The 16,103-nt window shown below is 37.7% G+C and overlaps 1 protein-coding gene across 2 annotated transcripts in view; it reads left to right on the top strand.

The window, feature by feature from the left end:
• Positions 1-16,103, top strand: part of flot2a (flotillin 2a) — a 31,638-nt gene that overhangs the window by 11,104 nt on the left and 4,431 nt on the right. Inside the window, exons 3-9 of one of the 2 annotated variants that reach the window (XM_016471274.1) lie at positions 5,280-5,370; positions 10,958-11,081; positions 11,414-11,532; positions 11,678-11,791; positions 12,842-12,961; positions 13,074-13,288; positions 14,030-14,213. In XM_016471274.1, coding sequence (XP_016326760.1) covers positions 5,280-5,370; positions 10,958-11,081; positions 11,414-11,532; positions 11,678-11,791; positions 12,842-12,961; positions 13,074-13,288; positions 14,030-14,213 — 967 coding nt within the window. Of the gene's footprint in view, positions 1-4,618; positions 5,371-10,957; positions 11,082-11,413; positions 11,533-11,677; positions 11,792-12,841; positions 12,962-13,073; positions 13,289-14,029; positions 14,214-16,103 lie in introns of both variants that reach the window. The other variant, XM_016471275.1, reaches the window with a different exon arrangement.

Here is a 16,103-nt window from a genome sequence, read left to right on the forward strand (position 1 = left end):
ATTTATACTAAATATCTCAACACACATCATTGGATATGACATTAAGCGTGACTTGTGTAGATTAATTTAGTAAAAAAGGCTTGCCTGCTTTCTTTGGCATATATTTGTATACTTTTACTATCTAATCAATCTCAGCATGCGTTAATTTTGTGTCGCTATATGTTTGCCTCACGAAGGTTAAATTATGCCTACGTCTTTCTTTGGTCTGCGCTCTGGAAATTATCTGTTAATTCTGCTAAACTTTAATTAAAACTGAAACTAAACTATAAAAACTAAATAAAAATGCGTTCACAAAATAAAAACTAAACTAAAACTAACAAAAATATTAATGAAACTAATAAAAACTGAACTGAATTTTGTAGCAAATTTGAAAACGATATTAAAATAAAAACGAATTAAAAAATTCAAAACTAAAATAACCTTGCACTGAAGACTGGAGCAATGATGCTGAAAATACAGCTTTGCTTCATAGGAATAAATTGTATTTTAAAGTATATTAAAATAGAAAACTTTTATTTTAAATTGCAATAATAATAATATTCAGTATTTTTATCTAATAGATACCGCCTTGATGAGCATAAGATACTTCTTTAATAAACATTATTGATCCCAAACTTTTGAATGGCAGTGTATTATACTGTAAAAATAAAAATAAAGTTTTCGGTAACCTAAAATGTACATCATTTAGTCACAGGTCAAATTAAATACAAATAGCACATTAAAGTTAAAAGTTACACACTTTTTTGTGTGCGCGCTGTACAGGTCTGGTATAAAGAATGTTTTTGCTCAGGTGGCCGAAATGTCCACCCAATAGAGAAAAGTTTTGCTCTGCAAGAAAAAAAATTTGAGGGAACATTGGTGTTCATGATATTTTGTTGCACACATTTTCATTCTTTGCGCTGGGTTAGGAAATAACCCTGGTTATTCAGGCTTTGTACTGTACAATCGTAAACCCAGGGTTAACTTTCTTATTTGCACATTTGCGGTGTCAATATCACTGATTGCTGTTTAAACAATGGCTTGTCTCACTCCTGAACATCAGACTTATTTATTACTGACTATCCAATTTGTCCTGAATAGAATTTTTTTTGGACCATAACTGTAAGAATAAAACGTTTTCTGTCAATGCTTGACATTTTAATTTTTCCTCAAATTAAGTTTCTCTAAAAGCGAGCTTTAAAAAGATGATAATTTGATGTTAAGTGCAGTGTAGAAAGCATAAACTGTGTGTCATTCAGTATGAGCATTGTTTATTGTGTAGGGTACAGTGCTCGTAGCTGTTGGAACAGGGGTTCTCAACTCTGGCCCTCGAGGTCCACTTTCCTGCAGAGTTTACCTCCAACCTTGATCAAACTCACCTGCCAGTAACTTTCTACTATTGTTACTGGCAGTATTACTATTGTCTTACTATTGGGAGATGAGAGGGTCTGTATTACTTACTATTGGAGAAACCGTAACGGTCAGCTTGGATCACATGTGCCTTAATAACCAATCACATTACAGCCTTGATATCATTGAATTTCAGTCAGTGTTGTGCAACACTCAATCGCCATTTGATACCATAGGAATGAATGAGAAGTGCCGTAAGCTGAATCCCACCTGTCGCACAAAGTCAGTGACTTCTTGAGGGCCAGAGTTGAGTATGACATTAGTATGACAACAAGTCATATGTATGAAATAAGAGAACTGTTTATCATTCTGAAGTGTATGATTTATTTCCATTTCTTGTTTCCTTCTTTAATCCTTATTGAGATAGTTATGCATGTGCAATCTATAATAACCAGTCTGCCTTTTCTCTGATGTTCCTCTCCTGTTCATTTCTTTAAGTGTTTGCTGAGCTAACCTGCCTTTAAGCGCTGGACTCACCTGTGTGTGTCTGACCATCTGATCTGTTTCTGGTATCTCACTGCTGGGGATAATAAGATTATTATGATAAATCAAATCTGTGGAAATACGGATCAGAAGACTTTTATTACACTTCCATGTCTGCACAGCGGAAGGATTTGGTTCTTGATCAAGAGATGTCTCTGAGAATAACTCACCACTATCCCTGTTCACCACTGAAGATGCTTTTATACATTAAAATGGAAGATGGTGAAATGCTATGTCAGTTGGGAAGTTCACTAACATAGTTTATTTGATTTACCAAAACTGACCGCCATCCATTGACGGGAACACAAGCAGGAAGTTGGTCATCTATCAGAGAGTCATATTACAACACGTGGATGTGTGAAAAAGGTGTGCTATTGCAGAAATGCAGCTATGAGTTTAAATGTTACAGCTAAAATGAAAATGTGCATTTCATCCTTTTTATTGTTCGAGTCAATACGAAGATGAAACGACTCAATTTCAGCTATTTCTAGAGGGATTAAAAGTAACAAAAGAACTGTAAATATGGGTTGTGTTGTAAACTGTGGTTACAACAGTTATTCAGCTGAGTGCATAGCTTAGAAATAAAGCAAGGCTGGGTGGGATATCTCTTACCCATCCCCCTTTCCTTGATAAAGAACGTAGTAATCTAGTTTGCTGGCAGCTCTAAAAGCTACATCGATCTAATTTGAAAAGATTGAGAGAGCCTGTAGTGCCTGCTGCAGCACAAGGGCTGAAATTAAACTTTCAGTTGAGGATCCTACTGCATATCCATTCAGACACGCCCTGTTTCATTTCAGTCCAATTAAAGAGCTACTCTTTTTAAAAGAGACAAAAAAGTATACAGAAAAGGGTCGTTGATGAGCAGTCCATACTCGCTGCTCACAACAACTATATTGGTAGATGGTGCATAATTAACTTTGTAGATATAGGCTGAATCCTAGACTATGGTCTCTTGACTGTGAACTGTCCTGTGTTAAATGGGTTTGGGCTATATTAGGGTTGAGCTATATTGGCCCAACAATCCACTAGAAATAGAATGCCATCTGGGACCCTGTTTCCACCCAGTAAGTCAGTTAGTTTGTGCTGAACTGCAGGTCTTAAACACTGTGTGAAACACTATAAACCTTCAGTGAGTGAAGAGATTCGAGGAAGGAGCGGGCTTGCGGCAACCACATGTGACGACCCCGAGCTGGACTCCTCTTCGTCCACGGCAAAAGCCGATCCGGCGATCCACAGCGCGAAGTTGATGTATTTCCTCAGCGACCAGCACGGATCAGCTCTAGGCATGACGAAGCAGATATCGTCCTCTTTTGGAAGACCAAACAAAGAAAGTTTCACTTTCACAACGAAGCACACAGCGCCTTCACAACATGGCGGCGGCAACAACAATACTACAGCGAGAATAAAAGTTACGCCTTCTTTCTTTGCGTGAACATTTGGGCAGCGTTATGCAAATCTTCCCACATCGTGACGTAGACATGTGGGGGTGTGTTAGAACGAGCCGTTTTAGGTAGGCGTGGTTATCTCTTAACTTTTTATAAAGAATATCTCTTTGGATTTGAGATTTTAGTCTTTGCAACTTTACAGATCTTCTTTATGCACCAAGAGCTTGTGACACTCCAAAGAGAAAGGAAAAATTGAAATCGCATCATATGACCCCTTTAAGTCTGGTAGTGTGTGAGATCCTCAGTCGTTTAGTGGTTCTCAACCAGGGATGACTTAAAATTATTTTAATTAATTTATTATTATTAATATATTAAAACAATCTAACTTAAAATGCTAAAAACAAACAAACATGTCATCTAGATTTAAACTGAAATTATATATCTTTTTGTCCCTCAACAGCTGCTGTATTTTATTCTTAATCTCTTCTGTAAGAAACTTCTGTAATCACAAAATGAATTGTGGTTAATTTACTTATATCGACACAACCCAAGTTTATTTTAATAATCGATTATATTTGCTATATATATTATAATTCTGTTAATATTATAGGGAGCCTTTGAATATTGTGTTGGACAATGAGGGACCTTTGAGTTAAAAAGGTTGAGAATCACTGGTTTAGTGTATGATACCCAGTGTTTCTTTGTTACCATTTACAAAGTCGGCAAGTGTATGAGGCCTAGTGATTTAAAATCTGTTCAGATTTGTAGTGTATTGCAGATCTTAATTTAATAACAGTTATCATCTTGATTTGAATTTGTAGCCTACATAGAGAATATGACACGCAATTGACCTACACACAATTTTTATATTGTAATGCATTGTAATCTTTTAAAATTATACTAAGATCTATTTAAAAATGTAAGAATAATCCTTTTTTTTTTTGTGCAGCCTTTTGTCCAAATCCACCTGTAGCATAAACACCTTATCAGAAATGGAAATTGCATTGTCATAGATGTTTAAAGGAGTAATCTAGGGTTGTGAATGCCAACAGGTAATGCAAAGGCAAAGCATAATGGATATACTAAATAAGACATCCATTCAGACAGAGTCAGTCATGAGATTTCGAAGATAAATGACATGATATGAAAGGTCTCTCCATATGCAGCAGACAACGGCTCCCTGATGGTCTGGGTCTGGATTCAACTGCAATCAACACCAGCACCCATCCTCCCTAACCTTGAACCCTGACCTCCGTCCTCCCCTTTCACATATGTTAACACACTGATAATATTGTGCTGTCCTGCCTTCCCTCCTTCCCACCCTCCTCATCCTCTCTCCCCCTCCCCTCCACCCCACATAGACTCTCTCTGGAGATAATGACCATCCTCTGTCGCTGTGAGAATATCGAAACATCGGAGGGTGTCCCCTTGGATGTGACAGGGGTCGCTCAGGTAATCACACTGAATGAAACAAGCCAACCAAATGAGACAGAGAACAATTTGAAGTGCTCAGGATGTGAAGGGCGGTGGCCTGGTTCCATTTCCCACGTTACACACATACACATGCTCTCACGCTCTCTTCCACACTCTTGTGTTGGTCTTCCTCTGCAGTGAAGGAGAGCCAGTCATCTCTCACTATCCTTGTCTGGAGTTTGGCTACGCAGCGCTCATGGCTCATGTAACTGATGTTTCCCGTCAGCCTGTTTTGACTGTTGGGTCTGTAATGGATGACGAACGTATCAGATGGGCTTCCGGGAATATTGTGGGTTGGGAAATAATCTTTAAGGTTCTGGGAATCTGAATCCAGAGGATGCCATTACAGCCCACGGTCAAAACACCTGATTTGTGCCGACCAAATGGTGTGTCTTCGTATTTTCACCCTATAGATTCATTTTTGTTTTGTTTACCTTCACGTATTTCTTTAATCCCACCTTCTTTCCTGTTTTCACACCGCTTGACATTCTTCCCGTAGATCATAGCCAACTTTTTTGGTTTGTTTCCCTTTTTTTGCGTTTTCCACAGGATAACCCTTGAGATTATGACCCTGCAACCCAAGTGTGAGGATGTAGAGACAGCGGAGGGGGTAGCTATTACTGTCACAGGTGTGGCACAGGTAAACCACCTTACCTCACCTAACCTCAGCTCCAAATGCCACTTTCAGGTTTGCCACACTGGTTTCAGACCCGACATGCTTTTTTCTCTCATTTCCTTCCCTCCTTTTCTGGTCCCTGAATTTGACCCCCCTCATGATGAACAGTGCCAATCTTAGTATGTTAATCAGTCTGAAGGTCACTGGTTTGTGCATGAGATTATAAACTGCTGTTCAGTCAATCAAAGACTGAAAAAGTTCTGTTAAGTAAAACAACAAAACAATTTACAAGAATGGCTCTCTTCCAAAACCCAGTGAGATATCTTTGTTGTATACTGCCTGCATAGGCTGCTGTCTTAGGCAGCACCCTATCTGAAATGAAACCCTTAAACTGTAAGTGACTATAATCACTAGATACAACCCAGGATGTTCTACTTTTTGAGACTTGGAATTATGCATTTCTGTGGCAACACTATTAAAAGGAATCTGTGTAGTTTTAAGAAATCAATAGACAAAACTACAATACAGCAAGTAACGCTTGTTATGCAAATGCATTATTAACAAAGTTAAAGTTTGTTTAGCAGGACATTAGAATAAGACATTAACAAAAGTCAATTATGTTAATTATTAAAAAGAAGTATTACAAAATAACTGCATGTTACTGCCGAATGTTTTCTCATGACGTTGCAGTGGTCCGGTGGTACAAGTCGTAGCTCTCAGAAGATTCAGGGTTTACAAGTTTTACGAGTTCTACAAGGACATGGACATTTTTAAATCTCATAATTACTTCAAGGCCTGCATGTACCTATTCTTAACAAGCATAAAAATATGTATCACAGAAATATTGAATACAATTGTCCACTGGGCTCATGGCAATAAATTATGAGATTGACTTCTCCACAAAAGATACAGAATTCGACCAAAATGAGGTGTCTAATCTTCCTATATTTTCAAACAGCTGTTGCATCGGGAGTGCATCTGTGATGCCTTATATTTAGAGATGCACCAATACTGAATTTCTCTGCCGATACCGATTATTCAGAATTAGATGCTGATACCAATAGTTTGGTTTTCTTAAGGAAAAAAATCTCTCCTAAACGATGCTGTTAACTACACAGGGAACCCTATCATTTGGCACATTACTATAATATTAAAGGTTAAAATTAACAACAGAGCTATTATATTCAACTGCTATTTATTTTCAGATATCACAATTACACTCAAATAAAAATTAAAATGATTTGTCTTCATAAATACCTGTCTTCATGCCAGATTTATTCCAACATACATATATAATTATAAGTAAAAAAGCTCCTCTTTAGTGTTGTTTAATAGCTAACTAATGACATTAGTTAGCTATATAACTAACGACGTTAAGTGACATATTGTTCACAATCTGTTTTATTGGCATCTTTCCGCGGTTGAAACACTGATTGAGCGATTACATTAGACATGATACATTTTGGTAAGCTATACTGTTTCTTTCAACTTACCTTCTGATGTTCATTCATGTTTATTTTGCGCTATAACTTATTAAAGTGCAGAGAAAAACTGCGGATCTGCCAGCCCTGGCTTGAACTACGAGTGATTCAGAGGGTCAAATAGAGCCTGCTTTAATTTTGCTATTTTTATTGACAGCCCTAAATTCAACAGAGAGATTTTCTTTACACATAGTATGAGTTGCAATCTGACACATTTTTCTGCCACCTTTTGATTGAAAAGGATATCATCGGCCGATGGCCAATAGTGAAATAAATTGCTTTTATCGGCCGATACGGATTATTGGCCAATACATCGGTGCATCTCTATATTGCCACATTCTTGGTTTTAGAACAGAGCCAATATGTTGCCACATTCTGTGACCTTCATGTCATTGTAGTGTAGATGTTACAGATGTTTGTAATTGTTTTCTTTTTTAACCATCTAAAAGCTTTTTGTAATTGTTTTCTTTTTTTAACCGTCTAAAAGCTTTTCTCAAGCAGACAAAAGGAATCTGGATGAAATTATATGCTAATTTCTTTTTTCTTTGATGTCTTTAACTTGACAGTTTTTGATTGTTCTCTGTTAGCATGTCAAAACTTTCTGTGTTTATCTGAACTCACATGTTTACTCTAATGAACATTTCTCTGCTCCTTTGAAAACCCAACTTCAGTGTGGAAGTGCTCATTTCCACTATGGTTACAACTGAGCATATTACATTATTATTTAATTTCAGTTCCCAAAGCCTGATTTTCTTTTTTTCATCTATTATTTTTTTTCTGTGAATAGTTAGTCTGGTGTGAACAATGAGAGCATTATAACACAAAGAGGCAGTCCATCCATTACACATCATTTATTTCTGGAAGTCACATGTGATTGGATGAGGAGCTTAAACAAGACATTCCACAATTCATAGAGATACTCCATAGAGACTTGAGCTCAAGGTCTCTTCATAGAGAGACTGTGTGGTTACATACGGTTATTCATTAAGAATGAGTCTGTAATACACTGTTTTGCCCTGCATGTTATATCTAGGGCAGTGGTTCCCAATCCTGGTCCTGGAGAACCCACAACACTGCACATTTTAGATGTCTCCCTATTCAAACACACCTGATTCCACTCATCAGCTAATTAGTGATGTCAGATAAGAGAGACACCAAAAACGTGCAGTGTTGGGGGTTTTCCAGGACCAGGATTGGGAACCACTGATCTAGGGGTGTAATTTGGGCGTTTCATCAATATATTTGATTTTTATTCTCTTAGTCAGCAATGCAATATTTTCTGACACCACAATAACATTATGATTTGAAAATTGCAAATACTGTAGTTCCATTGGAACAAGTTGCATAGGAGTTCGTCTGTCATCTAATGACAGGTCATCATTGGCTTGTGCAATGAGATACGCACTGACAACAGTCAAGAAAGTCTTTTATTCTTCTAAAATGTGCACGTCTGCACGTCAAAATGTCCCCATTTTGATTTTTTTATGCGTTTTATCATATTGCTAGTCTCTCATTTGTTTGGTGCATCAATCCATATCAATGTATCATTACATCCCTAGTTAACCCCCCAAATTTTATAGCAACTGTGAGATGTCTGTCTTGTGTGATTTGTAAATGGAGCCTTGTAACTCTTGAACTAATAGACCCACTTATCTGTTGGCCACCCAGTCGTCTGCAATATCCTCCTCCTTGAATCTGTTTTCTATTATAAATCAATCCTCGTACAATGTTCACCAGCAGACAAAGATACAGACCCAGATAATACTTGCACTTTGGGGGTTTTTTTTGTTTGTTTTTTTTCCCCCCCAAGTTCAAAATAGCATTTTCTTAACAATGTGGAAAGTTAAAGAGAAAGTTTTCTTTAATCCTAGAACACATTTTTAGTCTTGCCCTACTTTCGTTTTTACTGTCTTGCACGATTTCCTCCCTTTGAGTTTACTCTGTGGTTTCCCATGAGCGCAACATGTGAATGTTTCTTTTTGTTTTAGTTTGGGGCAAAATGTTGTCATCAGTGCATGCAGCCTCCATTTGAATACTTGTTAAAGCATGGCTCCCCCTGCTGACTGTGAATGCTACAACACTTCATTGTTATTGATATTTTTTATTTACATATCTGTCCTAAATGACTGATTCTGATGATTCTGAAATAACTCAATTAGACTCTGTAATATTCATCTTTTCGACTGGCCTATCAAGTTCTGTTCACACCAACACAAGTGTTCAGCAGGAAAATATGTTCGGATTTTCGCATGCGATTTGTCTGTTCAGACCAATTTTTGAAAAGCAGAAGTACTCTGGTTACTCTGAGACACAAAGCGAAGATACACCAGATACAAGAGTACAATGATGAGAGTCAGTTTCCAGATTCTTCATCTGCTATTTACTGTCATTTAGCAAAATGCCACCAGTCATGGTTTTGTTTAACAGCAGCAGCTCTGGGCATGTGACCAAAAGTACAAATCTTATTGGTTGGCCAGTTTTGTTTCTCAGTGCAACTGAAAATATTAAAATGTTTTATTACACCAAATTTTTGCACTGAATGTTAATCTTGGTGTGAACAGGCCTTCATTCTGATTACTCTAAAAATGTAATATCTGTATTTCTATTTGGAAATATGGTTCCAGACCTGGAACATTTATCTACAGCATCAGTGATACTAGACCAGCCATTACCAGATGCCATTCACAGGGCATTACTCCTGTAATATGGAGTCATTTGAGATTCATTCTGCGTCTAATGTTTTTCCCCATCCACATTTGTGGCATCATGCTGCCGTGTATTGTATTGCTTGTAATATGCCACATCTTTAACTGTTTGATGACTGCTCGACTATGCGGGAGGATGCACCCTCCTGCCAGAGTTGGTTGAAGTTCACCTTTGACACTGCACTGAAATCAGCTTTCGTCATAAATGTACTGCTGCAATAACCAGGCCACATGCAGATTTTTTTCAGCTCTGAAAATTTTTTTTTTTATTTCATATTTTAAATGGGAAGCTGGTTGTAGTTCAGTAGAGAGAACCTTAAACCCACAAAAACTCCCCTCTCTCTTTCTGACGCATGACTTCATTCTTCTTTCCTTTTCACCGCCATGGAGAGAGATTCCTGGTATTATATTATTTTTATTTATTTTACTTTATTTTGCATGCAGACATGAACATTTAGACCCAATTTTGAGTTTGTTTAAGGTTTTTTTATCTTCCATCAGGTTTGGTTTTACCACCCTTTACACTAATTGTACGTTCCATAATTCATACTAATGCTGGGTGGTATAGATAAAAATATGTCTCTATATTCTTAGCTTTTTGATAATATTATGTATATCTCAGTTTTTTTTTTTATAGGTTTTGCAAGACAAGGATAGCAAAATATGTAATCACCCTGACTTTAGAAAACTTAAACGAATAACAAATAAAAAGTCATAGCAATATTCACAATATTGCTTTTATTAATTTTACATTTATGTAAATCAACGAATCACAGATATATTGTAAATATTCTATATACAGTGGGTACGGAAAGTATTCAGACCCCCTTCAATTTTTCACTCTTTGTTATATTGCACCCATTTGCTAAAATCATTAAGGGGGTCTGAATACTTTCCGTACCCACTGTATATATATCACCCAGCCATTCACTCTGCTTGAATGTAATGAGACATTTGGACTTGTTAAATATTTTATTTCATATTCTGTTTATCAACACCATAAACGCATGATCCTTTTACATACTGATTTGCAAGCTTTTGCATGTAAATTCAGAGTCGCATGAATACTGACTGAAGCATGTCCCTCAATCAACCACAACCTCAGTTATACCCAACATTACAACATCCAGCCGATTTGGTTGTGCTGAATGTCTGTCCCTCACACCTGGAAAATATTCTTTTACATATGTCAAACTGTAAGTTGATCAAATATTATGTATAAGAAAACTGTTAAGATGCTAGAAGATTCTGAGTGTGTCTCTGAAACATTTTTGCTATATTATAGCTATTCATAACCATAAATGTGTACATCAGCTGACTGTTCTACTGTCTATGTGGAGTGCATTGTATGGAGTTGTAGGTTTCAGTGGCATGCTGTGATCCAGTTTGTGTCATGGACCATGACTATATGTGTTCTGCTACTAGGTGAAGGTCATGACTGACAATGAGCTGCTGGGTTATGCCTGTGAACAGTTCCTGGGCAAGACAGTGGCAGAGATTAAAAGTGTCATTCTGCAGACGCTGGAAGGTCACCTGCGCTCTATTCTGGGTGAGTGACGCTGGACTCTTGTGTCTGTGTTCAATAGCGTGCTCTTAACTTCACTGTGAAGAGTTCAGACAGTGTGCACAGGTAGTGTTAGGTCTAAGTTCTTGCCAGATAAGCAATATGACCAGCAGCCACTCTTATCAACAGATCAGTCAAGGTTAGGGACATTATGTGGTTAAAAGCTTCCTCTGCTCTAGCAGTGCATTTAGAAAATTGATACATCCTTTATAATGGCAGACTTCGGTCCATTTCCTGGAGGACGGATGAGGAGCATGAAAACAAGGGAACATCATGTCTTTCATGTCCCCACTAACCTCATTTGCTTGTGTTTACAGGGACTCTGACGGTGGAGCAGATCTACCAGGATAGGGATCAGTTTGCCAAGCTGGTGAGGGAGGTGGCGGCACCCGATGTGGGCAGGATGGGCATTGAGATCCTAAGCTTTACTATTAAGGTGTGCTTAAATTGGTACATGGATACACATGGATAGAGTTTCTGTTTTACTTTGCTTTTAAATTTTGGTTTTCAACAATCAGTCATTGTCTTTCAAAACCATTGCAGTTGTCAGGGTGAAATTGTTCTCTGTTTTCTCCCATCAGGATGTCTATGATAAGGTGGACTATTTGAGTTCCTTGGGGAAATCCCAGACTGCTGCTGTTCAGAGAGATGCTGACATTGGTGTGGCTGAAGCAGAGAGAGATGCTGGAATCAGGGTGAGCTGAAGAAATAAAGGAGTCACTTTCCATGACGGTAGTACAAAATAGCTCTTGGAAAATTGAAATATGTAGTAAAAAAAAAAAAAAACCTTTACAGAGAAATGGTCAGGGGAAAATATTGATCATCAGGATGTCAGAATATTTCAGATAATAATTCAGATCAGAATCATTTTGGACATACCTGAGAAAATAAAAACATATCTTGAAAAGTAAAGGCTTGCATTGTTAAAAAAGATTTCCATAAGAAATAAATGCTGTTCTTTTGAAGTTTGTATTTATCCTGAAAAAACATGCATCACTGTTTCCACAAAGATGTTAAGCAGCACAGCTGTTTTCTGCATTTTTAATAATAATAAATGTTTCTTGAGCACCAAATCAGCATGTTAGAATGATTTCTGAAGGATCATGTGACACTGAAGACTGGAGTAATGGCTGATGAAAATTCAGCTTTGCTATCACAGCAATAAATGACATTTTAAAATATATTGCAATAGGAAACACTTATTTTAAATTGTAATAATAGTTTAGAGTATTACTAATTTACTGAATTTTTTAACAAATAAATGCAGACTTTGTAAAAATAAGAGACTTCTTTCAAAAACATTAATCTTACCAAACCCCAAACTTTTAAACAATAGTGTACAGTATATATACGTAACAATAGTGTACAGTATATAATAATATGTGCAGTATTATTGTCATAAACATGAAATAAACATCAAAATTGAATGACAACATTTAGATAAAAGTACTTAAACCAAAATTAAGATTTCACTCATTACAAGGCTGGCTAGTTTAAGACCAAATGTTGATTAGTTTTTTTGGTAATTAAAATGAACTTGTCATTTAAATTTGTTTTTACTACAGTTGCTAAAGTATGAATTCAACAGACTGTCAAACATTTTGACACCAAAAATCTTAGGGCAGCAAATTGTATTCTAATCTAAAGATTAAAAAAAAAAATGCAGGAGAGAATATGTGGAAAATGTGCAAAAGCAAGTGGTGTGGAACTAGTTTTTTCTCACATTCCTTATTCCCTTGTTTTAGGAAGCAGAATGTAAGAAGGAGATGATGGATGTGAAATTCCAAGCCGATACAAGAATGGCAGACTCAAAGAGAGAGCTGGAAATGCAGAAGGCTGCCTTCAATCAAGAAGTGAACACAAAGGTAGAGCTGATTATTCCTCTGGTTATTTTAATACTGCAGTTGCACTGATCAATCAAATATGTGACACTTAAACACAACAAATATAATTGTTTTTTCCTTTCACCTATCTCAGAAAGCTGAGGCGCAATTGGCCTATGAGCTTCAGGCAGCCAAGGAGCAGCAGAAGATCAGACTGGAGGAGATTGAGATCGAGGTGGTTCAAAGGAAAAAGCAGATCACCATTGAGGAAAAGGAGATTCTGAGGACAGAAAAAGAGCTGATCGCCATCGTGAAGAGACCAGCTGAGGCTGAAGCCTATAAGATGCAGCAGCTCGCAGAGGCACAGAAGTGAGTAACACGTGTTGTATATGTACAAGGGATGTCAACGATTAATCGATGATCGATTAATTGTCGATAAGAGATGCAATCGATTAAAGCTATCGATGGTCGATTAAGCAGTTTAATTTTGGGCTGCGTGCGGCTCATGCGCAAAACACGTGCGAGCGGCTGTGAGTGATGGTGACGGTATATAAATGCATCATCATTCACTCATAATTACAAATTAAGCTTTTAATGTGATTTAAACTTTAAAAGTACATTAAAATAGAAACAACACAAAGTTCTTCCACATGGAATGCAATAGAAATGTAGTAACAGTCATTAAAGAGGCGCGTTCAGCGGTCTCCGTGTCGGGATAGGAAACAGTTAACAAAGTAAAATGATCTCAAACATATGGCGCGCTCTCTTCATTTTATCAAATGATCATAATCACATCTATTCATTTTACAATCCTGCTACTAGCATTTTATTCAGACTAAAACCCCTTTAATTCAGGTGAGAAAGCGGGGTTTTTCTTGGTGGCTTTTGCACATCCTGTCATGCCGGTGACTACGTGCTGCTGCAATAGACGCATTTTGCTGCATTAAAGTTAACGATTAATCGATTAATTGATCGTTAATTTAAACGACGATTGATCATGGAAATGATCGAAAATTGACATCCCTAATATGTACAATTGGTATATAGTTTAAGGGAGCCAGATAACAAAGGCCTCATGAAGCCATTCTGTCTTCTGCTCCTCTCTGTCAGGATAAAGAAGGTGTTGACGGCACAGGCTGAAGCGGAGAAGATCAAGCGTATTGGAGAAGCAGAGGCCGGCTCCATTGAGGCTGTGGGTAAAGCTGAAGCAGAGAAGATGAGGGTCAAAGCTGAGGCCTATCAGCAGTACGGGGAGGCTGCAAAGACTGCCCTCGTGCTTGAGGCTCTGCCAAAGGTATGTGGAAGTCTGGGAACTTCTGAACAAATGTTGAATGAGATTACAATAATTACAGATGCAGTGTGCTCCAATTTTTTGTTTTGTTTTTCTCTGCAAATCTTTAAGTGGGATCAGACCTCTCCGACACTACCAATAGTTAAAATGCTAATTTCAAGTCATTTTTTAAAGCTGCAGTCCGTAACTTTTTTTGGTTAAAAATGATCCGAAATCAATGTTTGAGCAAGTACATGACCAGCCAATGATCAAAACTATCGCCTTCCTTTAGTCCGATTCATAACGGTCAGCTTATAATAATGTTTTCTAATTTGAGTGGTACGGGTAGGTTTTCGCGGGAAATTCGAGCATGGCACTGCGTCATTACATCACGTCTGTAAACATAAAGAAGTTGTCCCGGCTACTAGGCTATCGCATGTGAGGATCCTGCAGGTGGCGGATCATTTATAGCCTTTTCTCACAGCAGCCGGAATAATTACAATTATCATTTTGATGGCGGATTTTAATCCAGAAAGGATTATGTGTTTATGAAACACATGTGAATGAAATTAAATTATATTCCAGCTGTAAATGTGCGTCTGATTACAGATAGCCTGGGATTACTCAAGATCTGTATTTTAAAGAAAACCAGTTCAAAGGGAGCATAATTTGCTTTTTGGGTTAAAATAATTTCTTAATATGAAATTCGAAGAGTATGACAATTAGAGATTAGACTGTACAGAATCTGAAATCACACGCTAATATACACTATACTCATAGTCACGCAATGCTGATGTTAACATTAATAATTTGAGAACAAAGTATAACAATAATAATAATTTGCACGGTTTGAAGTGATATGAGCTAACCAATCGTTACACTTAGGCCCAATCCCAATTCTACCCTTTAGCCCTTCCCCTTTCTCCTCGATTCTCTTTTGGTCGGAAGGGTAGGGGAAGGGCCAGATAGCCCTTCAAACGAAGATTTTTCGGGACCACACTTCAAACGAAGGGGTATGAATTATCTCAGTGTAAACCAGCTTCAGGGGCAACATGGCTGCGCAAGCAAACAAAAAGACACATAAATGTAAGCATTTTTGGCGTTAATAAAGATTTTAAACGAAAAGTAATAATTTGTTTTATGTTACATTCAATCGTGAGTTCATATTTACGGTCATGTTACTTAGGGTGACCATATGTGCCATTTTTCCAGGACGCGTCCTGGCCAGGATTTGTTTTGGCTTTGTTTTCCTGTTTTCATGCTTGCTGAAGGTAATGATCGAAAAGTAGTTTGACCAATAACATGCAAGCATTGTACATAATGGACCAATCATGGCGTGTGAGAAGGTGGGATCTACGGTCAAAGCGATGCAATTACGCGTACATATTAGGTGTGTTCGACTTAAAAGCAGTGCGGCTCAGACCGATCAGTGAGCCGATTGTGTACCATAACTCCACATCCCTCCATCTTTCTCTAACACATTTGGGCCCAATCCCAATTCTGCCCCTTAGCCCGTCCCCTTTCCCCTACCCCTCCGTTTCGCGCGTTCATGTGAAGGGGTAGGGGTGTCTCGATTCTCTTTTGGTTGGAGGGGTAGGGTAAGGGGAAGGGCCAGACAGCCCTTCAAACGAAGATTTTTCAGGACCACACTTCAAACGAAGGGGGATGAATTATCTCAGTGTAAACCAGCTTCAGGGGCAACATGGCTGCGCAAGCAAACAAAAAGACACATAAATGTAAGCATTTTTGGCGTTAATAAAGATTTTAAACGAAAAGTAATAATTTGTTTTATGTTACATTCAATCGTGAGTTCATATTTACGGTCATGTTACTTAGGGTGACCATATGTGCCATTTTTCCAGGACGCGTCCTGGCCAGGATTTGTTTTGGCTTTGTTTTCCTGTTTTCATGCTT

This window comes from Sinocyclocheilus anshuiensis, unplaced genomic scaffold (assembly GCF_001515605.1).
Source record: "Sinocyclocheilus anshuiensis isolate Anshui unplaced genomic scaffold, SAMN03320099.WGS_v1.1 scaffold344, whole genome shotgun sequence".
Lineage (NCBI taxonomy): Eukaryota > Metazoa > Chordata > Actinopteri > Cypriniformes > Cyprinidae > Sinocyclocheilus > Sinocyclocheilus anshuiensis.